Source organism: Epinephelus lanceolatus, chromosome 5 (genome assembly GCF_041903045.1).
Source record: "Epinephelus lanceolatus isolate andai-2023 chromosome 5, ASM4190304v1, whole genome shotgun sequence".
NCBI lineage: Eukaryota > Metazoa > Chordata > Actinopteri > Perciformes > Serranidae > Epinephelus > Epinephelus lanceolatus.
In genome coordinates this window covers 34581338-34609218 of record NC_135738.1, presented here as the reverse complement: position 1 = coordinate 34609218, position 27881 = coordinate 34581338, and the positions used below count along the sequence as shown (strand labels likewise).

At 40.7% G+C, this 27881-nt stretch overlaps 1 protein-coding gene across 2 annotated transcripts; it reads right to left on the bottom strand.

The window, feature by feature from the left end:
- Positions 1-78: 78 nt before the first annotated feature.
- elmo3 (engulfment and cell motility 3) lies at positions 79-27617 on the bottom strand. 2 transcript variants are annotated; one of them, XM_033635189.2, is made up of 21 exons: positions 27358-27617; positions 20216-20324; positions 17024-17064; positions 16839-16911; positions 13998-14048; positions 13501-13670; positions 12889-12988; positions 12615-12766; positions 10634-10712; positions 9784-9834; positions 9512-9634; positions 8972-9094; positions 8757-8861; positions 8331-8439; positions 8060-8196; positions 3539-3702; positions 2828-2940; positions 2614-2718; positions 1899-1978; positions 1724-1804; positions 79-1615 (listed from the first exon to the last, which is right to left on the bottom strand). In XM_033635189.2, the coding sequence occupies exons 2-21, from the start codon at positions 20291-20293 to the stop codon at positions 1403-1405; spliced, it is 2148 nt and encodes a 715-aa protein (XP_033491080.1). In that variant the 5' UTR covers positions 20294-20324; positions 27358-27617; the 3' UTR covers positions 79-1402. The 2 variants fall into 2 exon arrangements, with proteins under 2 accessions (XP_033491080.1, XP_033491081.1); XM_033635190.2 differs by lacking the exons at positions 8060-8196; positions 8331-8439; positions 8757-8861; ... (10 more) ...; positions 20216-20324; positions 27358-27617 and adding an exon at positions 5898-6046.
- Positions 27618-27881: the final 264 nt, after the last annotated feature.

Below are 27881 nucleotides of genomic sequence, written 5' to 3'. Positions count from 1 at the left end.
TAAAGAAGGAAAAATCAAGAATCCAAGATTTTATGAATAAAGCAAACTTTGGCTGCTCTGAGCAAAACACACACATGCTTGTTTTTCTCAGTATAAATCAAACTGTTTATTCATGTGAAGTCACCCCAAGTGCGTGATTCAAAGTCGATATTATCACAGAGAGTTGGGTGTCAGGAATGCACTGCAGAGGACAGTTGTGAAATAACCCTGTGCCAAAAACAGGCAGAGAACACTCAAACACACCGTGTGGTTTAATGTAGACCTGTGTCAGTTACTGTGTCGCTGCGTTGAGTGTCACCACTGAGTGTAGCATGTCGCCCCCATCGTATCACACAAAGTATCTTGTATAAAATCCATCAGTTTTAAAATTAATTCTGGATCTGATCCAAGACAGTTAATGAAAACCTAAAAATGACCACTGATTGCATCGTACAGATTTACAGGGATGATTGCGAGCTGGATATAAAACCTGATAAAAGTTTTTCTCATTATCAGACTGTTGATCATGGCAAAGGTACAATTTCTAATTGTTAAACAGAAAAAAGTCAGCTTGGTACCTAATGCAGATCTGCATCATTATAAGAACAAATTAAAGTTTAACAGAGTTTTTCAAAGCATCGCTGCTCTACAGTCATCGTATTATGCTGCTGGGATGCGTACCAAGGCCAGTACCTAAAGGTATACTTAAGCAGAATATTGTCCAACACTGAAAATGTACTGTATTTGTCTTTCATATGTTGGAAATGAGTCCAAAATGTACCACATATTGAGAAAGCACTGTGTCCTAGTTAATGCCCTTTAAAAAAAAAAGCAACAGAAACAAAAAAGAAATGTATAAATGAGCACAACCAGCATTCTTAGACAAACGTCAAAGCATAACGACTCAACCAATGAGGTCAAGCCTCGCACACAGGAATAATCCATGTATCATACATTGTTTTAGATATATTTAGAAATATAAAATGATTACAAAACAAAATTAAAGTACCATGACTTGAGTGGCTGTATTGCATAAGAAGAATGTCATTGTGCCAAGTGTCTGTTGTTTTTGGAGTTGTGTTGACGTTTCCAGCTGAGCGCCAGCGCAGTGACGGGGGGGGGGGCATGAATGTACAGACGAACTCCCAGATAATCTGCAGCATTTGTACAGTCAACAGCCATTTGGGAGCGGTTCCACAACCACAACTGTAGTTTTCCACAGGTTCATGTTTCATTTGGATGTAGAGGGCACGGCCACAGAGGAAAAATATAATGTATTAAATCTGTGTTATAGGAATAAGTGCGTGGAAGCACAGGTCAGAGCTCACCATACACACACACACCTCTTATTTCAGACACACACACTCACACATATATTTACACATTCACACGTTCTAGTTGCACTCCAGCGAATGCACACACTCTACTGCTCCGTCTGGCTGAAGTCGTAGCAGAAGTTGTAGTTGCTCGGTGGTTTGGGGACGACTGGTGCTCTGTCGGGGATGGGGACGTTCTCAAGGTCCAGGAGGCGTAGCTTAATCTCCATAGAGAGCAGGATATCCAGCTCGCTGCGCATGGATTCACTACTCATCTCCCGGCCCAGGAGAACGCTCAGTCCATCTGTCCACAGGCAGAACTGTCAGAGAGAGGAAGCCAGTGAGTGTTCGGTTTATATTCTTACTGTATGTTATAATGCACACAGAAAAGAAGAAGCTGATGAAGAGGAAAATGTTCAGAGACTCACATCAGTTCTAGAGGGGGCGATGAAGTTCAGGCTGTACTCTTCTACGTCATATGTGATGCTAAATGCCAGGTCCAGCACCTCCTGCAGTGAGGCACACGTCCGAAAACACACATATCAACACAGTGAGATGTGAGCATAATAAGTATCATGTGAGAAGACAAGAAGCACTACTGACCTTGTTCTGTTTGCCTTTGTTCTCCTTCATGTGAGGACAGTCTTTTCCCGTCAGCAGGCCTTTGATGTCTGCAACTGGAACTGAAGGAGGAGGAAAGCGGAGAGAAAACGAGTAATAAACAGAGAGGATCAAGTTTATGGAGGATGAAAAATGATTTAAGTATCAATAAATAAATGTATAAATAAATACAGGAATGAATAAATATGGAAGTAAACAAAATAAATGTTGAAATACGTAAAATAATAAAGAAATACATGTTGAAATAAATATGGAAATACATAGATAAATGCATAAATAAAAGCTAATTAAACAGGACATAATTTATTTCTTAATTTTTGTACAACTACATTATTTATTTCTGTGTCTGTATGTTGGGGAAGTAGAAGGTCCTTGTCCCTGTATTTATTTATTTCCATAATTAATTCAGTATTTAATTATTTCTATTTATTATTATTTATTTACTTCTGTGGTCCTAACCTTTGTTTATTTCTTAATTTTTCCACTTTTAAAACTGTATTTCTGTACTTATTTCAGCATGTATTTATTATTTTATTTAGTTTGTATTTATTTATTTGTTAATTATGTAATTTTTCATCTCAGTAGGTTAATTTAATTCAAATAAGTAAATTAGGGCTAAAACTATTTTTTTTTTTTTATCTACGTATCTAAAGACAGAAAAGTTGTAAATCTGCCCAGGCCCATCCCAGCTTCTCACTCTTCTCTTGCAGTGTTTCAATTGGTGGATTGTCCGTGTCCTCTTCCACATCACCGTAGTGAAGCATTTTGTGATTGGGCGACAAGCGACAGTACCACAGTTTATCTGAGAAAACAATCAGAGAGGTTAGACAAAAAAAAAAAAAAACAACACAGTCTAATGTTTGTGTAATGTAAGTGTGTGTGTGTGTGTGTGTGTGTGTGTGTTTTCTCACCCTGTCTGCGACGGCTGCTGATCTTCCTGAACATTGTTCCTTGACACAGCCTGTTGAGTCTCTGCTGGCGGATCAGCTCAAGCAGCTCTGGCTTCAGGCGCTCTTTGAGCTCACTGGAAAGAAAAACACACAAACACATGCTCAACAAAATGCTTTGGAATGCTTCGTCACAAGATATTAGCATCTCACGATCCTGAACACAAGACATAAAAGGCAAAATAAAACACATCACTAGCCAGGACAATCGTCAGAACTCATACAACAGCATTCTTCATCATTAATTTGAAGGGAAATCAAACGGGGATTCACAGCATGGACAGCACTTTTGCAGACAGTAAGTCCAGCCTGCATGAATGACCCCTCAATGTGACAGCAACACACTGCTACACTCAGTGTTTAGTGACAAACAGTAGCATGATAAAGAACAGTACGGCTGTTGACCTGTCAGCTGCTTCCATAGGGGTGGAAACTATCTAGAGTCATCAATAAAGTAGCTGATTGGGTTGTGCTATTGAGCCTGTGTTGCTTTACTTTTTCTACATTTTATAAAACAACTTAAATGACATAAATCTGAACCTGTTTACTGTCATTTGATCTGGGACCATGGAGCCAAAATAGCTGCTGTGAGAAAATAAAACATCCACATGAATAACCAAACTCTGAACCTTCATCAAGGGGAGGTATCTAGTCTGTTAACATCCTTCTACTCACAGTACGGGTGGAGCAAGAGTCTCCTCTTGGTGCAGCCGTTCTGTCTGCCGCAGTTTGAGGATCTCGCTGTAGTTGAGGGCATTGACTTTGTTCTTGAAGAGCTCAAGGGAGGTCGGCTTACTGGACAGCGTCCTGGTGATCTGCTCCCTCACCACCTGCATCACCTAGGGACAGAGACACATAGACAGAGAGAGGTTACACACTATACAGTGCCTTTGACCTTTAGAAGTCTGGTGTGTGCAGAAAGTGTGCAGACAGCAACCAGCTGAATCTTCTCCTGTGAGCGATAAAGCTAATAGCCCTGTCTGGAGTCAGTGTTTGGTTTGTCTGTAATGCGCTACTGTAGAACAATTTGGCTCTGTCTAAGAGATTTGCCCCATATGTAGATATAAACAGCTCATTCTAAGATAATAAAAATGAAACAGTTATTATTTACAGGTGATTATACAATAATGAAAACATAGGCATGAACATTATTTTCAATTTTGGTAAATATATGCCCCTAAATCCTTCACACTGAGCCTTCAAAACCCACATGAGGAAGTTTTTTCTGATTTCTGAACTAGCCCAGAACACGGCTCATGGACTGATAAGTGCAGCTTGGCGGCTGCTGAATCAACCTCATGTCCTCTCCTCCACTCTTTCATTCACTACTCCTTCTAAGCCACACCCCTTGGATTCATTCATGTATTATCCCGCCTTTCTCTATTATCAGTTTAAAGTTAAAGATTCCCTCCTGGTGCACAGTGTCCAATCACATGACCCACCCAGGGGCCAGCCATTGATCAGTGCGCTCTTTATTAACCCAATTATCTGCAACATCCACCCAACACCCTCATAACAACCATGCTGAATTAGTACAATCAATGATGGACAAACTGGGTAGTTATTTTACTGAACGAATACAGGGTCCATTCTTATATATCTGTTCTCCCTGTCTGTTTTTAACATGCTGTATTTGATCATTTTTATGTAACCTTGTAATGGTGTACAATCTTGACCAGGTCTCCCTTGAAAAATAAGTTGGAATCTCAAGGGACTTCCTGGTTTAATTAAGGTTTAATAAAATAAATTTTAAAAATTGTGCTTGAAAAATTGAACACATTTAATTTAAAAACAAATAACTAGAGCACTCGGAGAGTGCAGACCTCCGCCAAGCAGCTTGGATTTCCTGCCATTTTATTATTTTATCCACTTCGCTTCAACCGATCACCACCAAAATTTTATCATCTGTTCCTTGTCCCATTATCAACCTTTTCCTGAATTTCATCAAAATCTGTTCAGAACTTTTCGAGTTATTTTGCAGACAAACAGACAAACAGACCAACGCCGGCGAAAACATAACCTCCTTGGCGGAGGTAATAACAAGTCCCTGCAGACAGAGCCGCTGTAGCACTGACTCAGCGTTTGGCAGACCCATGTGATTGTGTGTGTTCTGCATGACTTGTTAAACTGACGCTCACACAGAGGGACAGTGGGTGACCCCGGGTGCCTTGAAAGATCTTAGGGCAGTTGGTCAAACAGTGCATATGTGTATAATCTATAGTTCCTTTCAGTATACGTGCCTCAGTTGGAAAATCTATATAAAAATCTATAGTGCCTACGAGACCAAGCTAACTCCAGCACTATTTGATCCAGCTCTCGCTTCTCTGACACACACTCTGCTGACCTAGATCATTCCTGTTCACACCCAATTTGACTGATTGTGAACAATCAGTGACTAAAGTGTAATTTGACCCATTCAGTGCAGCTCTGTCCAGACATTTCTCTCCATCACAGTGATGTGCTATTATACAAATAACTATTTGCTACAACAAAGTATCTGATAACAAGTAATTCACTCACATTAAATTAAAGGAAAAGCAGAGAGCTTAATCTCATTACAATCTGACAGCGCTTGTTACCATCCTACAAAGGTTTTTAATGTGAGCGAACTGCTTAGGACCACAGAGAATGACCGAGTCTATCCGTCTGGCAGCAGTGGACGTACAGATGGTGGAATCCAGACTGTCATTTTATATTGTGTGAACATGCAGGGACACAAAACAAGCGACTCGAGTTTCACCCTGCACAGCCCCCCAAGCCAAAATAACCACACTGGCCAGCCACTTTCACATGACACATGCCTCAGACAGCCACTTCACACTGTTGTGTCATCTTAACTCACAGCTATTAATTATTTCTGTTGTCAAGTCTCACCTTTTTAACAGCGGAGACTTGGAACTTGGATGAAAATTGACTTTGTGTCTACACCTGGAACATTTGATATCGACTGCCCGATTAAATAATCAATAAAGAACAAACCACACACTTCTTAATGCACATTCCAACCAAGAAATAACACTAAAAACAGCCTTACCTCCATCTTTTTTTCCTTCAGGGCAGACTATTTTGATAAATATTTCAATCCCAACTTTGAATTCCACCCGTCGCCAACAATCAGAGCAAAGTGACAGGTATGACAAGTGGTGAAAGAGAGGGAGAGAGAGACACAGATCACCTACATGACAGGAGAGGTGCAGGCCTGTGAGTGTTTTGTAAACAGACACCCTGATACTCTCATACACTACACACCCCTCCTGTCCAGCCCCTCTGTCATTTAGCTGAACCAGCCAATAGGAGCAATGACTGGCAGTTGTGTCTGTTCCCTAAAACCCCTCAGCATGTGCATGCTAAATGAGTGTGTGTGTGTGTGTGTGTGTGTGTGTGTGTAGGATGACCGTTATGACAGGGGGTGTATAGAGCTACAGGAATACGTTCACATGATTGGATGGAGAGAGTGTGTGTGTGTGGCGCAGTATTACTCACACAAACACCAATACATCCAATGCATTCCTTAAGTAACAAAACCCAGATTTATGACTTCACATCTACCACCACCACCTCTCTTTTTCTTTAGTTTCTCTTCCACTCTGCTCCCTGCAGTCCGGCCCTCTGATTCTCTCCCTCTCGTACTGTTTCCATAGGTTTTACGTTCCCTCTGTTGTTGTGTAATTACTGCTCATGCCCTGGGCGCTTTGTTTTCCTTGTTTCCTTCTCCCTCTGTTTCTGCCGCCCCCCACGCTTCTCTTTGTCCACCTAATGCCCCTTTGTCCTTGCCCCAAAGCACCCTGGGTAGGGGGCCGTGGTCAAAAACAAAAGGCCGGCCTGCTGGCCCGGCGCACAGGACACTGGCCCGCTCCTGAAAGGTCAAAGGGTCACTGAGTTTTAGGACTATCATGAGAGCCCTTTGTTGACGCCGGACGGTTGTGTGTGATGTATAAATGCGGCTTGGGACAAAAGCTCTACCACTCTCCTTTTCAGGACAGCTAGATTTTCAATATTTCTCCCAGACAAGACCACGCTGCTGAAAGCTTGGCTCACCCTATTACCATAGTACAAGTGCTACATTATGGTTGTAAGGTCACTGTGTGTTCCTAAATGCAGGGTCACTTCTGTCTGTGGGGGCAGGTTGGAGCAGTTAGCATAAGAATGAACCTAAACAAAGTCATAAAAGTACAAACTTACTCAAATCCACCATAAAAAAACTCTCACTTAAGTTAAACTGTGTGTCTGGAGGAGCTTGCCCTTTTGTTAAATCTGAATTTACATTAAGACCTTCATAGTTGATTAACATAACTCACAGTGGACTTAAATTATCTTGTTAAATGCTTCAACGGCTGTAAAGATGCATGTAAGATGAGACAACTTTCACTCAGAGCTGCCGAGGCTCAGTTGTATACACGACTCATGATGCAGCTGTTCAAGATAATAACCAGCAAATTAAGGATTTAATAATAGAATGAAGTAATCACTGCTGACAAACATCACACATTTAAGAAGTGAAACAGTAGGTGGATACAAGGCAATGACCAGTGCCAACATTATTTCATCATTTATGGAAGTGTATATGTGGGTGGGCCTGTCCGACAGGCAGACACAAACTGGGTCCAATTACTCTTTGGAAAGCACAGCGTTGCTATGTCACGGGATTTGTTTGCAAGATTTGCAGTTTACAAGCCTGTTCTGGCAGTGGTAGGCCTGGATCTGAAACACCCTGTGTCATCTTTTTACACACACAGCAGTCAACATGCTATTGAGCCATGCTAAACCAGCTACTTAACAGTTATTGGTCAATGCAGTGACTGTAATCAGTGGACAATGTTACATAAAGTGTGTTTAGAAACAGAGACAAATTGAGTCATCTGCATTTTAACTCAGCACTCCTCCGGTTGGGCCTTAATTAGATTATCCTGAGTGGACATTAATACAGATATCAGAACACAGATGTGCTTTAACACTGTAAATATCAATATACGTATACTAAATATGTGATAGAGCCAAAAAGCACACCTCTGGATCTTTTAATCTTTTTTTCATCACACCTCACACTGACATGGAATCCTCTCTGACATAGCTTAAACAGTTTTTTCAAAGTGAAAAGAAAGCTGGGTGAGTTTAAAGACAGCCTGCTGGGTCAAAATCCTCCTGCATGGCACAGTAGTTCTTGCTCAGTCTATGAAGACTGCTCTGCCTTTGTACCTTGTCAAAGTCCTCCTGTGTGGCTCTCATCTCCTTCCAGGTCTTGTTGAGCAGCTGAATGCAGACACAGAAAAGCTCCTCCATCAGCCGATCCTGACTGAAGAAGATGGGGTGGTAGTCAGATCCCGTCTCTGAGGCTGTCAACAGGGGAAGGGATGGAGAAGATGGAGAAGAAAAGTTAAACAATACAAGACTATTAGTTGTAGAGTTGGTTTGACCAGAGGTTACAGACAAAGTCACAGCAGCTATACTATAGGTTGGTTCAACTTACGGGGCTCTCCGATACGAAGGATTTCACACAAGATGAGTGTGAGCTGGATGCTGCTCCTGGCAAATGGACACTCGTGTTTGTCTTCCCTACTGCTGTTCTCCAGGACAAACTGGACAGACGCAATTTGTTTAGTAAAAACTAAAAAGTTTTAGTTTGTCGTGAAATGATGCCACTGTCATAGAGCTTACACAGACAACAAGAACACGACAATATGCAGAAACATCTCTACTTTCATGGAGTCTTTTTTTATTTCAAATACAGGACAGCTGAGTTTAATTACATACTACTCAAGAGCAATGACACAATGCTAGCTATGACAGTGCCAAAGTCTGAAAATGTTTTGAGAAATGTTTCCTTGAGCCGTATATAATTTTAAGTGGCGAGCTCTTCATATTATCAAGTTAAAAGCAGATAAATTAAGCTCACCCTGCTGTAGGCATCAGGATAGCGTGTGGCAAAATAAAACATGGTGTCCAAAGCTAGAAGACCAGGAGGCGTTCGCACCAAATCCTGACCAGGGTTACTATTGTTCTGAAATGATCAAAGACAATATTAATCACAGTAATATGAAAAACAAAGCTAATATAACTAAAGTAGGGATAATTATGATTACAGTAAACAGAAATATTATAGACACTTACAGAGAAGCCTAACTTCTTGAACTCTTTGGCGCACAGTGAGCGTCGTCTCTCGTGGCTCAGACTGTTCTCGCTTTCTGTCTCGAATGCTGCCTGCCGCAAACCGTGAAGGATGTCTCTCTGCTCCTGTAGGGGAGGACGCAGAAAAAGGTGGATGTTTACTACAGAGATGGATGTTGAGTGGACATCTTTGAGTGTAATATACAATATTTCAAACTGTTATTTAGTTGAACCTGACAGATAATCAGAATAATAACAAAACAAACAATGGTATTTTAGCACTTTAGTCAACGCCAAGCACATATTCTTCATCTGCTGTATCTGCTTCTTTCCACTTATAATATTCAAAACTGTTTTATAATTTATCAAGGTCGAACAGGACTGGTGATAAATCCTTAAGGGTGTGTGCGCATGGTTAAGGAATCAAAAAACTGAATTGATTTTGAATTAAATAAAAAAATGATGTGTGGGTGTGACAGCAACTTAGAAGAACATGCAGCAGGAGTTTTCACTCTGAGTTTGACTTGTGATCTCATAGTTCACCTGGCTGTAACAGTCCAGAGGTGTCCTCATGCGCGGCTCCAGGTGATTCAAGGTAACGGACTGTAGGACATAGAGGTAGTGCGCCATCTCATCCTGGACTGAACCAGAACTGTGGATGATATTCTGCAACAAATACACAATTTTTCTTCAAAAGGCCAGAGTGTTGCTTTACTTACACTCCTCTACACAACAATGAGGTCTTCATTCATCATGTCATGACTGGGACACAGAAAACTATGTGAAATATAAATGAAAATAAGGAGATAATTTACTTTATAAATGTACTGACGGAGATTCTTCTTATTCAGGAATGCAAACATTTCCTGGAAAACAGAAGACAAGGAACAAGAGAACAAAGTGAGGAGGATAAATAAAATGTTACTGGGCTGCAGTGGCATTTCTCAAACATCAGGTGGCGATATAGCGTTAGCGTGTGGGACTTTGACCTCTGTGACGAAACCATCACTTGCTGGTAAGTTCATCTCTAGCCCTGCCTCGTTTTGTGCAGGACTAATTTGCTGATAAGAAGGGTGGGTTTGTTGACCTACAGTAAAAAGTGAGGAAGTGTGTGTGCGTGTGAGTAACAAAGAGAGTCAGAGAAAAAGGACACGGAGGGCTGAATGAACGAACTGTTTCCGTACAATGAGAGAGGAGCAGGAACAGAACAGAGGGAGAGAAAGCGTCGACTGTGTGCAGAGAAGCTGAGATGAGCAGACAGAATGAGTTAGATGGGTCATTGCCAGCTGTCTGTAAGAAGTGAGGCCCGCAAGATTCTGATTCGCATGTACAATAATGACCTGCTGGAGTAAATAACCACGCTTCACCCCAAGTCACATGCATGCCACTCTCAGCCTGGGATACACAGGATTCCCATCAGTGCATTAATGTACCATCGTAAAGAGTTAAGATGACTGAAAATGAAAAACATCAGCTATGTTTCAGTATGCACAGCGCATACTGATTAACAGCTGTAGACCCCGCTGTCTGGAAGTATCAGACATTCAGGAAGGCCCTGAAACAAACCAAATACCAACTAGTCTGCATGCTTGGAAGTATGAATAGCTATGAGAAGAGGAAGTTGATAAAGTGTGTTAGAAAGTAAGGAACGGACTGCAGCAGCACCTGTCTGTCTGAGGCCCCGGCTGTTTGTAGCAGTGCCATAAGTAGGGCCATGGCTTTGGTCTGTATCTGCTGGTTTGTCCTGAAAGAGGTCAGAGAGGAGAAAAGCAAAAGTGAGACAAACATAATTTAATTATTACACAGCAGAATAAAAAGGTGTGTTTAGGAAGGAAAACAGGCTGAAATTAAAGAATGTTTTAAAGGTTTTGATTGTCAAATCAATACTAACTAACTGTGAAATCTTGATTTGAAACAAAGCGGGGACAGTGGTATTGTCAGCATTAGTTTTTTACATATTTAAAAACTTCCTGTTACAGATACAATGCTGCCACTTATCACCGCCCCACCCTACTGCCTCACTGATGTGTCACTGTCAGAGTTTTTCTCTTTCACTTTGCTGAACAGTACATTCTGAACATGTTGTATGTGATTTATTTTTCATCTGTTCTTTGTTTCCTCCACTATCTGTCACTGACAGAAACTCTGAAATTGGTTTAATCGAGCTCAGGGGTCATCAACTACATTTGTTCAAGGGCCAGAATTTTTCTTAGCAGGCACAGTGAGTGCTGGACTTTCAGAAAGAAAAAATATATGAGTCTATTTAGACCTAACAAGCCTGACATTGTTTAATATAATAAAAATAATTCATAAAAATAATTCAATAACTAAAATAAATAAAACCAGATGTTTAATAAGAGTTTGTCCCCATTCTTGCATTAACATATTTGCCTGGGTCCAGACCTTTGAATGTGTCCACTCCACCTAACTCACTGGGACTGAGGGCTGTGGCGCATGTGCATTTTCGACAGAGAGAGAAAGAGGGGAAGAGAAGTTGGAAAGTCAATTATTGCACGCGATGTTTCTGGAAGTTAAGCTATTAATACCTTACTCTGAACGCTGACTGTGTCACTTTTGACTCACCACTTGCACTCCCTAATAAGCTGACAGATGGAATTATAACATCTTTAGTACCTGCAGGTAGAATGCACATAAATGGAGCTTTTGGTAAATCAGTCCTGATACAACTTTTTCCATCTTAATTTTTTTGGAGGTTGCTCCAATATAGGAGGGAAAAAATACCAAATAATAACAGATTTTTTTCCTCCTCACATTTTCTGAATTGAGTAATATTCTGCAGGCTGGATGGGAGGATTTGACGGGCTGTGACTGGCGGCCGCCAGTGACGATCACTGATCTAGAAGAACAGCACCCTCTGTGTTCGATAAAGCACACAGAAACACAAAAGATATTCTCTTATTGTAAACTGCAATGGGTACGTTAACAGATGCTGCCAGTTTTGTCAGTGATGTTCTCAGCTTTTAATTACGCTCATGTCTAAGAGTCAGTGTAATAACTTTGATGGGAAAATCAAATTTATGATTGGCTTCTTCGGTTGTTTTCACACCTGGAGTTCAGTTTGTTTGGTCCAGACCAAAGAATAAAATAAAACATTGTTGCATCTTAGTTCTGCTGTTCACGTTGACTTTTTCAAATGAACCAAGAGGAATAAACATTTTGGCGATTGTGATCAATGCATCGTCAGGACCCAAGTAGGGAAATCAAATTCCTGTGACTGACAGGAGTTTAGCAGCATTTTAACACTTATGATTTGTATATTTATGCTGTGAAATCACTGTCAAATACTCTTTATTGGACTTAATGAGATAGAAAAAATTCTAGCAATTTTTTAGTTAAGCTTTGAAATCACGCCAAAAATCACACATGCCATCACAGAATCCTGTGGTTGGTTGAATTTCTTTCACACCACAAGCAAACTGCACCAGAGTCTGCTTGACAGTGGACTGAGACCCAACTTTTCAGGTGGCCTCGGCTTGGTTGTTTGGTCCTCACCTTGGTTTGACTGACAGTTTTCATACCAGCTCAGATGAACTGCACCAACCAGGCAAACGGACCTGAGTTCATTTTAAATGAAGCAAGCAGGTTGGGTGTGAAAGAAGCCAGTCCATATCAATCGGCAACTTACACCTGGAGGTGAGTGATGAGCCTCTCCATGGTGACCTCCTGTTTGACCTGCAGGAAGAGGCTGTGGCTGCTCAGCACCATGTTCTCCAGGATGTCCAGGGACACCTGCTGTATTGATGCGTCAGTTGGCTTGGCATTGACGAAGCTGGCGATCTGAAAGGAGAGAAAGGAGGAGGGGAAGGAGAGAAGAAAGAATAGTTAGAAAGAGTACAGCTACTGACAGTGAAAAACAAATCTGCGACAAAACAAGAGATAGAGAGCAGCAGATACAGCACCTTCTTGATGAAGACAGACGAGAGGTTCTCCCATGAAACTATCCCATGATCCATCAGTTCCATGAAGGCTGTCAGTGTGTGGGTCATGATCATGTTACTCCTGAGTGATACAGACATACAAAGAAATATTATGCACTCACACACGCATTCCATTCAGATGGCCTGTTTGTGTGGAATCCTTTCAGTAAATCAGTTACTGGTTTTAAGTGTAAATATTTATAATAATTCCCTTTAAAACATTTCCATCATGTGATCGGGCTCACTGTGCTGCCCCTACGTACCACAGTGAAGTTTGTCAGTGTTATCTATGATCATGGAAACTGCTCAAAATAAACAAATAGGCTAAAGCTGAAAAAGAGAGTCTGGAACGAATGGGAGGACACATTGCCTGCTGCCGAATACAGTCTAATATTTATATTCAGGAGGTACACTCTTTTTTTCTATACAGGTTTAGCTCAGCAGGATATGCTGCTACAAGAGCAGGACCCACTTCATGCCTCAGCACCACTGATATCTATCTGAGGAACAGCATCCCATCCCAGCCATGGTAAATATGCAAGCACAGACACACACACACACACACACACACACACACACACACTGAGTACTAACTCATTAGAGTCCTCTACTATCTTGACCAATAAGAGGTGTCCGTCTCGGCTGATGAACTCCTGAGCAAAGGTCACGTCTGTGGAAACACTCGCCAGCTCCTTCAGCGCAGCGCAGCGCACGCCTGCGTCCAAACTCTGGATGCCCTTGTACAAGTCCTCTGCACAGCAGCCCTGCATTCATCAGCATCAACAAAACACAAATATTCACACACACACACACACACACACAATACTCAACAATTTTGTCTTTTAATAGTTGATCTTATATCATGTCGCTGCTCTTCTTTGAAATTCAGCTTCTTGTGATGGCAGTGATGGATCAGTGCTGACTTTCTCTATTGTCTGTACATGCAGCTGATTCTGTAAACTGGCTGCATGCTGAATATAAATGAGAGAGTGACGAGCCAGTGACAGAGTGAGAGACAGAGAGCTGGAGGAATGTGAGAAGAGGGAGGTGAAAGAATAGCGTGGCTGAGAGCCTGGTTGATGCAGACTCACCGGTGCCTTGGTCAGACGCAGAATGCAGCCGTTCTTAATGTCCAGACGATTCTATAACGCACAAACAAACACACACACACACACACACACACACACACACACACAAGTATGCAGAGGAAATTAAAGTATTTTAAAATGTTTGAAACTAAAACAAACTGACATATACACTAACAAAGAGACCACAAGGTAGAGAAGGTCAGACACACATGGATTTATATATAAGAATTTTTCACACAGTAACTCAAACACAAGCTCACACTTGGACAAATATAGTCGCCTATAAACTGCAGAAAAAGCTATATAGGACTAATTAGTACTGACACTCTACTTACTGTTGCTAAAAGAGAGAGAAATGTTTAGGATAAAACAGTTTTGTGTGTGAGCTGCAGAAAAATAACAAGCTCTGCACCTCCTTTCCAACAACAGCTTTCTTGGAAGAGAAGCTGCCCTGGACTCCCAAACTCAACCTGCTGATCCAGTATTTCTTCTAATAACATTTATCCACCAGCCTCATTTCTAGGTTTTATCTTATACAGACACAATACAGATTTCTACATAGGAAAAAGACAGATTTAATCTACAACAGATGTAATTCATTTAGGGTTTCTGTCTTATAGCTGAAGCCATTTTTCACACTTGTGTGCAGACTGTGTGGATGTGAATACTGTATTGTATTGTATTGTATGTGTGCATTGCAAACATAGGTGCAAAAGTGTATGAGTATATAAATATGTGTTAAGTATTTGTTTGTGAACAGTGGATGCATTCAAAACTGATTTGACATAATTCACATCTGGGTTGTTGAGCTTGGACATCTGGTCACCAAAATTCCAACAGTCAGTGTCTTTGCTGCCGTGGCTTATGCTGACATTTGCAGTTTTTGTCCACTTCACTCACTTAAGACATATTTCTGTGATCAAATTGCTGTTGAAAGCAGAAAATAATCACATTTCTACCAAGCAGCACCCTCCAGAGCTGGAAATTGAATGACAATGAACAACTGCAGTTCCTCAAACGGCCACTTGAGGTTGGCTCCAAGAGCGAGTCAAACCTCACTGACCTTATGTTACAATAAGGCCCCCAGGAAGTGCGGCAGGCATTGAAGCCAATTTTCATAGTGGCCAAATAGTGGAATTACAACTGCCAGGTCTGTCACGTGATGTCCTGCGGCCAAAAAGACTTTTTCCCATTGACTTACACTGCCAAAGAGACGTCTGTAAATCAGTAGATACATTATTTTGGGCATCACAACTCCTGCGAAATGACTCATGTCACTACCGAGATTTAATCCATTCCGTCCGATAAAATTTGGAGTCTAGAAGAGCCACAACAGTAAATTATTTGCGCTAAACCAGAAAGATAGACAGCTCAGCCTGCGTAGGTCTCTAGTGCGTCTGTTCTATGGGCCACAAAGTGCGGAACCAGTGCCTGATCATCCAGGTAAATTTATTCTAGTCAGGTGAACCATTTTGGCTTCATGCACAACTGAGTAACTTTTATAGATATGAATGGGGCCCCACCCGACAATGCTGTATCCAGGTCTCTTTATACATCCATGATGACCGACTTCACAGCAGAAATATAGGCTACATGTTTACAGCCTGGTACAAAAAAGGTTTTGGTCTCTATGGCTAATTTCAGCATTTATGACAACTGTGTGGGAAGTGATTCTTTATTTAACTTACCCGTTTTAATGTTACTAAGGCTAAGTATCAAAGGGTATAGTTGCAACCATTGATGAAAGTCCATTGTAACATTTTGGTCACCTGAAAGAAGTCTTGTTCAGTGTTTGGTTGAAAGTAAAAAGAAAAGAATATCTAAGGAGTCGGATGTTCTGTTATTCCTGGAAGTACATTTTGTTTTTATGGTTTTTAAGCCTGTTTTCCACTAGCATAAATTTGCATTAGCATTAATACAGTTAACATGGATTGTAAATGCACCTTGCTAACCCAGCTAGCAGCCAGCATTAGGGTTAGCTCCCCCCTTTCAACAAAATATGGTCACTTCTAGCTCCAAAAACCCAAGATGCCAAACTCAAGGCTTCAAAATGGGAGTCTGCAAACCAACAGGTGACATCACAGTGGCTACATCCATTATTTTAAAGAGTCTTTGGTTTCTATATTGTATGCAATCAAGCCGAGTATTCCCCTGAGTCATTGAGAAGCTGCTCTTTGACTGAAACATCTGCCTTTAACTGCAAACTCACCAACTTCAAAGTCTGGAAGTCAGCCTGCCTGTACCAACTGAAGGAGTGCTAAAAGCAAAAGCCTGCTGTGTGTTTCACACTCTAAACAGCAGCACACTTATGACAGCCTCACTGCAGTGTTATTACAGTAAATAAAGTGTCTTTCTTGGCATCTATCCGATAGCATCGTAATGGATTCTGCAGCCGGGCCCTGAGCCTAAAGAAGGGGAGGGCCTTCAGTGGTAACCCTTTTAAAAGGTCACTTGACACCAAGAAGCTGAGTGTGCTTCCAGCTGTTTTTGTATTTTTCTTTTTCTCCTTCTGCCCTTTGCTTTTTCAGTCTGCCTCACACTCATTTTTAATAGCACTGATCACACTGTGTGACCTGGACTTCAACTTAGATTCAAGGGAAATACTCAGACGAGCGGATAGAGGTCACAAAGTGCTGACAAAGTTGCGATTCTCTGATTCATTGCTGTGCTTTGACATCTTAAAAAGAGACTTACAGCAGTTCTCGTCTCAAACATAGAAAGATCTGAAGGGCTGACTCAGGTCTGCTCCTCAATGTCTTCAAGATGTGCTCAGCATTTACTGGAAGATCCCCTGGTGTAGATAAATATTTGTATTGATTTGAACATACAGTGGATGTGACTCACCGATTCAGTGATGTATGTCTGCACTCCATCGGCATACTGCAGAGCATGGGTTTCGGGACCTGAGAGATTCCAGCTACACACACACACACACACACACACAGATGATGAAATAACCACCAGACCACACTGGTAATGTCCAGAACGCGTTGAGACAAATAAACAAATCTGACTAACCATCAACTTACCCATCACACACTTCCTTTATTACAGCAGACAGAGGCTTTTTCTGCACAGAGACACAACAAAACAGCATGTAGTCAGATACATACGAATGCAATACATTCACACAACATTAAAAACCCACACCTGCTGCATTCATGTGAGTCACAACAACACAACTCTACTATCAAAGTATTTTTTTTCTGTCAGGGAGCTGCTTCAGTAATTACACACTGTTATGGGATCACAGTACCACAGCTATTCCTTCTGGCTGCAAACCCTGTTTGCTGTGAGAGGAAATCCAAGAGCTCCCCAACGCTCTCTGAACAATATTACCCTCAGTGCCCAGATCTCTCTTTGTACGTAAATAAAAGCCAGACTACTTCCATGTCTGACTCTCAGCTATCCTGCTATTAGTGGTCAGCCCCGCGGTCAACCAATCAAAATGTCTTCGGGTTCTGTGGTAGACCCAGTGGCTGCTCTGTTATTAGTGGCAGCCAAGAAGGTCGACCAATCGGATGTGTGTCGTGGAGACAGCTGAGCCAATGAGATATTTTTGAGGGATTGTTTGAGACTGCCAGGTTTGGTTGTGATGTAAAATGAACACGTTTGGAGAAGCGAATGGATATTGTTGTCCAACTCAACACTCCTCAAAGTCCAATTGTTGTGTTGCTCTTATAATCACAACAAAAAAATCATGAAAATATTGATTGAAGTATTGGGGGAAAAGTGTGTGGACCTGGGATCTGTGTTCATCCTACTTTCTGTTGTGCTGCATTTTCCAACTCTTAAAATAACCACAGTCGAGTGTGTACCTGTTAAATCCATTCTCTCTCTGTTCAAACCTTCTCAAGTGATGTACAGCATGTGATTGTGTAACACACACACCCTGCTGTCTGGGATACAGCTTGAACAACTACTCATGCGTGGTGTCTTGCGCAAAGAAGTACAACTTCCCCAAAGTTTCTGGGAAACACTTGGAAAACTTCCCCACAATCACTTTTAGTGGAAACTGAAGAAACAAAACCACTGGATGAAAAAGAAAAACCCTAACGTGTTCAATATTCTATTGATTCACATGACAATCATGGGAATAAATTGTGTAAGATAAATAAATTAACCAAAAATTTGAAAAAACAAATGAGGAAATTATCAAAACTCAACTCATTGCTGAAGCCTTAGCCCAACATGGATGCTTATTCTATCTACCTAGCTAGCTAACTAGCTTGGCCGGCTTGTGAGCGTTGATATTAAACAGCATTCAGAGTGTTAGCAGTGTTTGCTCGCTCCTGTTGACTAGAGCAACCACAGAGAGAGTGCATGTCTTTTTTTAAATCTTCACAGAGTTGAGTTTCGTTTACCGAGGAACATCTTAAGCATCCAAACCCTGCTATGGTGACTGTAATGTTAGCTACTGCCACAAACACTGTCTCATCACCAAGCTCGTAACTCCATCTAGCTAGTTAGCCAGCTAGATAGATAGCATGTGCAGTCTTGTCAAGCTAAATACTGTAAATAGCAGCAGCCCCTACTTGGTTAAAAATATTTCAACATTGTTCTTGTCATAGTTAGAAGAAGTTAAATCTGCAGGCAGGTATTGAGTTAGCTTGCTTAAGAGACAGGTGGCCTGTGATTGGCTTGTCAATGTGCAATAAAAGTGACATAAAACAAAAATGAACTGTAAAACTCTGGTCTGTTATTACGAAAATAAGACTGATGAAATGACCTATCATAATAATGAGTTGAGTATGAATCATTTCTTTAGGTAATTTCACAAAATATTGTTTCAAATATAAAGGCTATTTTACACAATTTAATCTTATTTACTTATTATACGCCTGCGTATTTATATATTTAAAATTGAACATTTTAGGGCTCCGCAAATGGGTGATTAAAAAGCAGCAGGGGGAGTGAAAAAAAATAATATGTTAAAAAGGGGACTCTAACTAAACCTGACAGTGACATCAGAGACAATTATTATAATCACCAGACTTGGCAGCGACTAAGGCTATTTTAAATATGTCATGCTGCAGCAGCTGTATCAAACCACACTTGTAAGGAAGTGGGGATTATCACTCTCTGTTGGCACACACACCACCCAGACATGTTATAGCACTAACATCATCTCCTCTTTCGGTTTTCAATGTTACAACAATAACCTCAGCATTTGAGTTGTAACATTAGTGTTAAACTTCGTTCCAATCACTCAGAATGTAGCAAAAGATTTGTTTAGACAAAAAGGTCCCCAAAACCATTGTTTGAATTTGGTCAGTGCCTCTGTTCTTTTCCAAAACAATACATTAAATCTTTTCACGTAAGTAAGTGCATAATGTAGGTTGGAATTTTTTACCTGACAAACACGACTGCACATTAGTGTATATGCAATACAAAGTTAAAATTGATCAGTATACAGTGTATGCTCATTGAAATACATCACCCAACTTGCAGTTAATGCTACTGCATGGGGGGAAAAAACTAATAACCAAGCCAGAGTCATCATTTTGATCTGAATTTAGCCTCTCAGACACTGCTGCTTCCCATTTTGCAAACCATCTCTATCAAGCTCCTCCAAAAAAGTAGTTAGGGTTAGGTTTAACTGATGAGTGCTAGCTGTATGGAGGCACTCAGACAAGCAGTCTTGTGGTCAGAGATCAACTTAGGAGGTGGCAGCTTGAGCAGCAGCACGTGAAACAAAAGTATTTCAAGACACAGAACAATACCTAAAAATAAACCTCAGACAGACTACAACACTTGTGTGTGTCTCAGCTTGAAGTGACATGTCAGTGAATAAGGCTCTGGTGTGTAGTGATAGACTGATGATCATCACCAAACTGAAAAGTTTTAAGATACAGCTGTGGCCCAAAGTGCTGCTGCAAAAATTTTTCTAACTAGCCCCACAAAGTTCTCAGATCACAGAGCACCTGAGCTAACATTCACGCCCTGGTATCACTACCTGTTAAACTCACATTAACTTCTGTCATATATCTGAACATCCTTTCAGGGTTAGGGTTGAGGTCACTGCTGTGGTGTTTGAGTTGAACACGATCAGCAAGGTGGTTGAAGAGGAAGTGCAACCCAAAGAAGCTCAACTAAGGGCAAGAAATTCTCATGGTGGTTCACTATCAGAGCATAGAGCAGCTAACTAGAGCAAAAAGAACAGGCTGACACCCAAGGCTCTATAATAATATACCATTTTGAAGTGTTTGTGTGTGCTTTACCTGGTCCAGTTGTATGAGCTGGGGGTAGGCCCCAGGCATCTGGATGGCTATCTTCACTATGTCCTTTTGTTGAGGCATGTTGGCACCTCTTCACTCCACCACTCTCTGGCTGTTGATAATAAAAGAGATAGAAGTGTTAAAATAGAGTACCTCATCTCACGTCACATACAATATTTTCCTTGAAGAAGTTTTTCACTGCTCGAAAAATGGTAAATGTCATAAAACAAGGCACAAATATATACCAGAGAAAACAGAGAAAAAGGGCTGTGGCATTTGCTTTTGCTCAAGAGGCAGAAAACCTACAACCACTAGAATGCACTTTGCCGCACTGTAAACAGAAGCACTTCTGCTAGTGGATGACTTAATGCAAGCTTGTCCATTTTTTCACAGGAAACAATATGGCTACCAGCTGGTAAAAACTATCTTGAATTACAGTTGAACAGTGCACTAAAATATGTTTCTAAAACATTTTAGGTGAGAAACAGGCAACACAGTAACAGATGCTCATATTTTGTCAGCACTGCCTAGTTTTACCATTTGATCTCAGTTTTTTCAGCCTCTATTTTTACAATACAGGAAACAGTACGGTGACCGCTTCCTGTTCACAAATTCTCATATTACAACCAAATAGTGCACTAAACTATGTTTCTGGAGACATTTTAGGTGGGAAATAGGCAACACAGTAACAGAATCTTGGTTCACAGATCTCAGTTTTTTCAACCTCTGTTTTTTACAACACCGGAAACAGTATGGCACCCACTTCCTGTTCACAAATTCTTGTATTACAGCCAAACAGTGCACTAAAATATGTTTCTGGAGACATAGGTAATACAGTAACAGAATCTTGGTTTGTATTTGGTCAGCACTGCCTAGTTTTACTGTTTGGTCTGAGTTCGGTCTGACTTTGACAGGAGTCTCTCTCTCTCTCGATCCACTTCTATACTCTTTGTGTCCGCGTTGGCTGGCATACGAAAATATGGAAGTACAATCTGTATTTCAAGCAACAGCCATAGAGCCAGCAAAAATCGATTTGAGCTGAGAGATGAGCAGGGAGATCTGGGTGCTGGTAAGACAGAGGGAAGTTTAATCAATGTAACCCTTGAATCAGCGTGTCATGATCTTTGCCACCTGGGGGGTGTACCAGAAGGACCTGTAATAAACAATGAGTAAAGACAAATAAAACCAGTGAACAAACCAAATAAGGTTTACTGTCCTGTTTCAACAAAGTGAAAACTTAGGTAAAAAAATGCAGGCCTAGTCTTAACTTGGGCAAAAGAAAAACTGAAGAGTCATTCTGTTCAGTTCAAAGATTTTAGTTTTGACATTAGAAACGCTTCTCGTGGGCCGTTGCTGTAGTGTCAAACTGAATATTAAAGCAGTGATTTCAAAACATGATAACGTGAAGGCTAATCGACCTGAAAGCAGTCTCTCTGTAAGGTGGACCCCGAGCCCAGTTGTTTCATGAATGACTCATGCGACTATCATTTTCAATATGAAGTTGTAGAACACTGAGTTCCTCTTTCAAAGTGTATTTACAGTGCACTGAGTAAAGCTGAGAGGCATAAACACTGTCTAAACACGCACTATAAACCGTTCACTCCTTCCTCCCTTTCCAGTTCACTCACACATCACCATACACACTTCCTCCTCAGCCTTCAGACAGCATTCCCAGAGGATACAGAAGAAGCAGTTGTGCTTCCAACCCTCCCCCCTCCCGTGCCCTTCTCCGTCTCTCTCCCTCGCTCTCAGCACATGGAAACAATACAGTTGGACCTAAATTCTTCTGTACATTCATGAGCTCTCGCTGAAAGAAAATAGGTTGAGCTTGTGCCTGCTTGTGTTCAGTGTGATTAATAACCCCCACCCTCTGCTTCATCTCTTGGATAGTTCACATACCATCACTCTAGTCTGAAAAAAGAGCGCTCACAGTTTATGGCAGGTTTCAAAGCAAAGGGCCTTCTCCTGTCAAAACAACCACACGCCTTCAGTGTCTACTCACCTCATTCGCCCTGAGGCAGCAATTTTCCTGATAAAGAAGGTCTTTAAAGGAAGAATGAAAACGGGGTGGACTATCCTTCTACGGCAGCATCGGCCAAGGCTGTAGTTCTGCTGATTTTCACAAGAATATGCAAATACAATCACATCAGGTTTGTTTTTGGATAACTTACATGGACTAAACGGCAATGGAACCCTGAGGCGCTGAAATCATTACACTGGCGCTGGTGCTGAAGGTCAACTTCCCTCCAACAAATAACAGCAGGAGTTTGCAACCTTAATCTCAAAGAGATTTGGACGTGAATGTAGATTTGTTCTGGGGCGGCTTATGAGTCAGCAAATTCAAGGCCAAACTCGGGGTAATGGCATGTCATGTCTCTGCAGCAACAAAGACTGCCTGTGGGTTTTAAGATGAGTATCTGTCTGAGCTGTATAATGATGAATGTGAAACCAGGAACACAAAATATTGCTTTGGTTGCACTACAAAGAGTGAAAGGAGAGGCAGCTTTGTTTTGTTAAAACAATTCCTCACAGGTGGGTATTATTATTGAAATGTACACTGTAAAACTCATGGCTTTTACGACAGTTGCATGTTAGGATGTTGTATTGGGAATGAAGTGATTTGGTGATCTGTATGAGTCTGACTCTTACAACTTATTAAAACCATTGTCGAAAAGGCTGGAAAACTGAACACTGAAGCAAATTCTATTGGTCGTTCTGTTAGGCCTCCACCACTCTGGTCCAGACTGAAATATCTCAAAATCTACTAGATGGACTGTACATTTTTTGCACACTTAACAAAAAATTAAATGCAACAATTTTTTTTAACCATACGTCACAGGTTTAAGACTTTTTCATGCACTCAATATTTCTCTCAAATTTGTTTAAATCACTGTCAGTGAGCACTTCTCCATTTCCAAGATAATCCATCCATTTTTTAGGTTGTGCAAATCAACTGCTGCATCAGCCGTTCATGTGGCTGGTCTAAGATGATCTTGCAGGTGAAGACACTGGATGTGGAGGTCCCGAGCTGGTGTGGCTACATGTGGTCTGTGGTTGTGAGGCTGGTTGGATGTACTTGTTGCCAAACTCACTGACAAGACATTAAAGACGGCTTGTGATTGTGAAAAAAACACTTGGTTCACGGGCAGCAGCTCTGCTGGACATTCCTGCAGTCAGCATGCCAATGGCACACTCCCCCAACACTTGTGACATATGTGTCATTGTGTTGTGTGACCAAACTGCACATTTTAGAGCGGCCTCTTATTGTGACCATCCAAAGGCACATATGTATAGTAATGCTGTTGTTTAATCAGCATCTTGATATGTCACACCTGTCAGGTGGATGGATTATCTTGGAAAAGGAGAAGTTCTCACAAACATTTAGGAGAAATCTACCTACTGCATGCAAAAAACCCCTCTTAGATCAGATCTAGAGAAATGAGTCAAAGATCTCTTTAACTTAAACCTGTGAAACATGAGAGCAAAACAACATTCATGGTTTGCAGATAATAATAAGGGTTGACATTTTAATTTGTCCAATACTTTGGTTTATGACAAAATGCTACTAATAGGCAAATGTTATCATGCTAACAGATTCACTTGAGGTGGCAAACATGGTAAACATACTTGCTAAACATAACTTACATAATTACACTTTATTGTGAGAATGTTAGCATGCTAGCTAGCTTGAAGTACCGCTATGCCTTAATGCAGCCTCTCAGAGATGTGAGCATGGCTGTAGACTCTTAGCGTTGTTGTCCTAAACTAGAACTTTGATTGTTATTTATTTGGTTATAAATATTAGGAAACATGTTATTGTGAAGTTTTTAACTAAATAACGTGATTTCTCAACAATGTTTTCGTGCATGACTATTGGTGCTTTCAGATGAGGTTTACAGAGACATTACTGCTGAATTTACACAACTTCTATCGAGTCTAATAATTTACGAAAATTGTCTTGAAAAACAGGAACAATAGCTACTATTCCATGATACTATCATCAGAATTCTAGATCATTTAACGTCTCATATCACACTTTCACTTTCTACAAGAAAGACACTCTGAATACAAGCATAAGTACTGTGTTTCCTGAACTGCAGACTAAACTGAGATGTGTGTATTCACCACACACAGTCTCTAGTGCACTCATTGAATTATATTGTACAGAAATATAACTAATGAAGCCATTAACACTTGCTGAAAAGAACACTTGAGTTAACGTTTGTTCAGAAGGGCAATGGAAAGAGCTAAAAATTCAGTGAAGACTGCCAGCAGCTTGTATTTCACCACCTCACAGTGAAGCACTATTAGTCTACATTCATCGTGACCTGTCTGTACACGCTTCAGGCCTCCTTTAAAGCTGGATACTGCTCGGCCTGCACTCACATTTCCCCTTCATTGCAACAAGAAGACAAATAAACTTAAGATAGTGCTTTGAGCCTCAGCTCATTTACTCGAGTACAAAACAAATCAAGCTCAGAAGGTGTTGAAATCTGGCACATCAAATTGGTTTAATATCGATCTGTAATACTAATGAGATGGCAAATAAGATGTTAAAACATTTAAAACTCGGTCAAAATCATGTCCAGTTTCTTCTAAACAACTACATCATCAGCCAGAATGTAAATAAAAAAGTAATTTAAAAGGTATAGAAACACATTTTTATCATTCCATTCTAAATACTGTCAAACTCACTCTATGAGTGTCAACAGAGAGGATGCTGGTCATTAAAAATGTTAAAACAGTTTGATGTTTCAGTAGAAGGGTGAAGGGAGGTTTTCATCACAGTATTCATAGCAGTTAACCGCTGTAGTGAGTGTGTCTATCCATGTCTGTGCCTGTCGATGCATGTTTGCGATGTCCCCTAAATTAGGTGAGGGGAAGCTGAAACTCCTCCTGTGCTGTCTGTGTCTGTCTGCTTTTACACAGAAGTGAAGTTAAGGTGTCAGTGCACTACTCTATATATAGGTTCAGTTTTCTCAACTGTGAATGTTTGCTGTTTTTCTTAGTTTCTATGATAGTAAATGGAATATATTTCTCGGTTTGGACAAGGCAATGAATCTTGAAGGTGCCACTTTGGGCTCCGGTGGGCATTTTTTCACATTTTCTGACATTTTACAGACCAAACGATAAAACAAATAATCAATTAAATAGCTGTCAGATTAATAAAAACAGAGGGTCTGCAACTAATTATCATTTTCACTATCGATTAATCTGTCATTAATAGTTTGGGATAGTTTGGATTTTTTGAAGTGGGCTTGTATGAGGTACTTACCCATAATCAGTGTATTACATAGAGCAGATGTCAGTTGTCACGCCCCCACTTTGGAGAAGCAAGCTGGAGTCTGACTTGGAAGCTAAGCAATGTATTACTGTGGATGGGGGTCAGCAACAAAACCTAATTTAGCCCCTTAAAACAGCCCCACTTTAAAAAAAAACAAACAAACAACCAAACAAACAAAATAATCAATATCAGTTTAAGTGTCAGTATATTGACCATTTCACCACTCTGCCTTTCCATCAGACATCCCAGTGTGACGGGGAAGCCTTTAACAGCTTCAGTTCCCCATCTATGCTCTTGTCAAAGTCACCAGATTCAACTGACAAGAACAGCAATTTTAGCTCCCTAAAAATGGGAGCTGCTTGTTTACCACTGCCTTAATCACTTAGTTTGTTTGTGTTAATGTGTGACTTTAGTGAATCCGAACCAACCCTTTTAAATGCCAAAGTCACACAATAAAAAAAAAAAAAACGATAAAACTGTTTGAGGCAGCGGTAGACCACCACCTCCTGTGTCATTCACTGTTTTTCTCAGTGGAGTCTGGCTCTGAAGAGAGCAATATAACAGCTTCATTTTCCAGTTGGAAATCACTGTCTGACCTTTAAGTAAAGCAGTGAAAATATTCTAAATAAAGCATACACTTATACTGACATTCATTTTTTTCAGTGGCTAAAATTTGTTTTGTTGTCGATTCATCCACAGCAGTACATTGCTTAACTTCAATGTCAGACTTCAGCCTGCTACTACTACTGTATGTAATATGCTGTCTATGAATAAGTACCCCATACAACCCTACTTCAAATTATCCCTTTAATATGTAACACGTGTATTTTCTTTATTCTGAGAGAATATAATATAAATTATTACCAAGACACACAGAAGCCTCTTGTTAACAGACTGATAATAACACAGTCATGACCAATTGTTAGTGTAGTAATGTCATTTCTGTGATGGGAAATTATGATAGCTACTGTACAAAGAAACTACATGTAGGCATCAGTGCATAGCTGTCATACTCTAGGCTACCGTAAACAAATGAGAAAATAAAATAGATTGTTTCCCCTCCATGGCAAAACGCCACGACTGGTTTAAAAACCTAGACTTTACAGAAGTGTGATGATTAAAATGTCCACCGTGTCCAGCAGCTGTCAGTGCCCGTACTCCTCTATGAGCACTTTGATTCATTAAGCTTAAAACCACCAGCACGCCCAGACCTTTTGTTAGCCGGCTGACTCACTGGTGTGTCTCAGACCCCCTGCTCTCTGTGGAGGTCTGTGAAAGACTGTGTGTGTGTGTGTGTGTGTGTGTGTGTGTGTGTGTGTGTGTGACAGAGTGTGACAGAGTGTGAGAAAGGGGGAAGCTCTCAGCTGCCTGACATTCCTAACCTGACAGGGTACCTCACACACACACACACACACACACACACACACACACACACACACACACAAAACTTAGTTTATCTCAAATGCAGAAATAACAATAGACAAAGACTAACACTGAGCTTCTACTGGGATTATCTTCATCATCATCAAAATGTTCATATAACATACACATTTTTATATAGTATGAAATGTTAACCTATTTATTACAATGATACAGTTGATTTTACACAAATAAATGTAACTTAAGTGCATCTGAACACTGATTTTAACAGTGTCATGTGCTGCTGTGTAAGTGAACCACCAAACTAAGTTGAAGCTAACTGTAACTTAGTTAGAGGTAAACGCATGAATGCAAGCAAAGGTAAAACTGGTCCTACCTCATAACAGATACGACTATTTGCCAGAACTTTGTGAAAAGATAAAGGACAAAGTTGCGAAATGTGAGAATCAGCTGCACAGCTTTTTCTCTGCCTGGTTCCTACCTGGTTTGAAAAGACAAGTCGAGTGCTACTGTCCCACAGCAACCGCCGCAGTCGGAGCGAGAAACATTTGCAGCTGTCTCTTTCCCCTCAGAAGGCGCTAACTCAGTCCGTAGCAGTGACTTTGCTTAAAGTAACATTTGAACTACTCGGAAAAACAGGGGGAAACTCCTTGCAATAAGTTTTCAGGAATGATTAGTTGACTTAAAAGTTCCGGGTTGGCTGGAGTCGTTCAGTTGAGGGTTTGACGCAAGCTAGCTATATTTAGCTAACCGTTTTCCGGTTATCACTTTCAAAATAAAACCCGTACGGGCAAGTGTTAAAGTAAAAAATCTTTTTTTGTGGAAATATTCAATGTCGCTATTTATTTAATTTATTGTATTTATTCCACTTACATGCGCCCATGTAAGATTTGACCTCCAACCCCTTCAGAATGTTACTTGTAAGGCAGCCAATAAATTATTTTATTCCTCGAATGATACAGCGCTTTTACTTTGAAAGACAAATTATATCAGTTGTGGAAATGC

Coding starts and splice junctions, on each gene's coding strand:
- elmo3 (XM_033635189.2), bottom strand. CDS start 20,293: ATGCCTCAACAAAAGGACATAGTGAAGATAGCCATCCAGATGCCTGGG. Junction 12,989..13,500: donor ATAGTAGAGGACTCTAATGA/GTTAGTACTCAG, acceptor TGTATCACTCAG/GAGTAACATGATCATGACCC. Junction 8,440..8,756: donor ATCCTGATGCCTACAGCAGG/GTGAGCTTAATT, acceptor GCGTCTGTCCAG/TTTGTCCTGGAGAACAGCAG.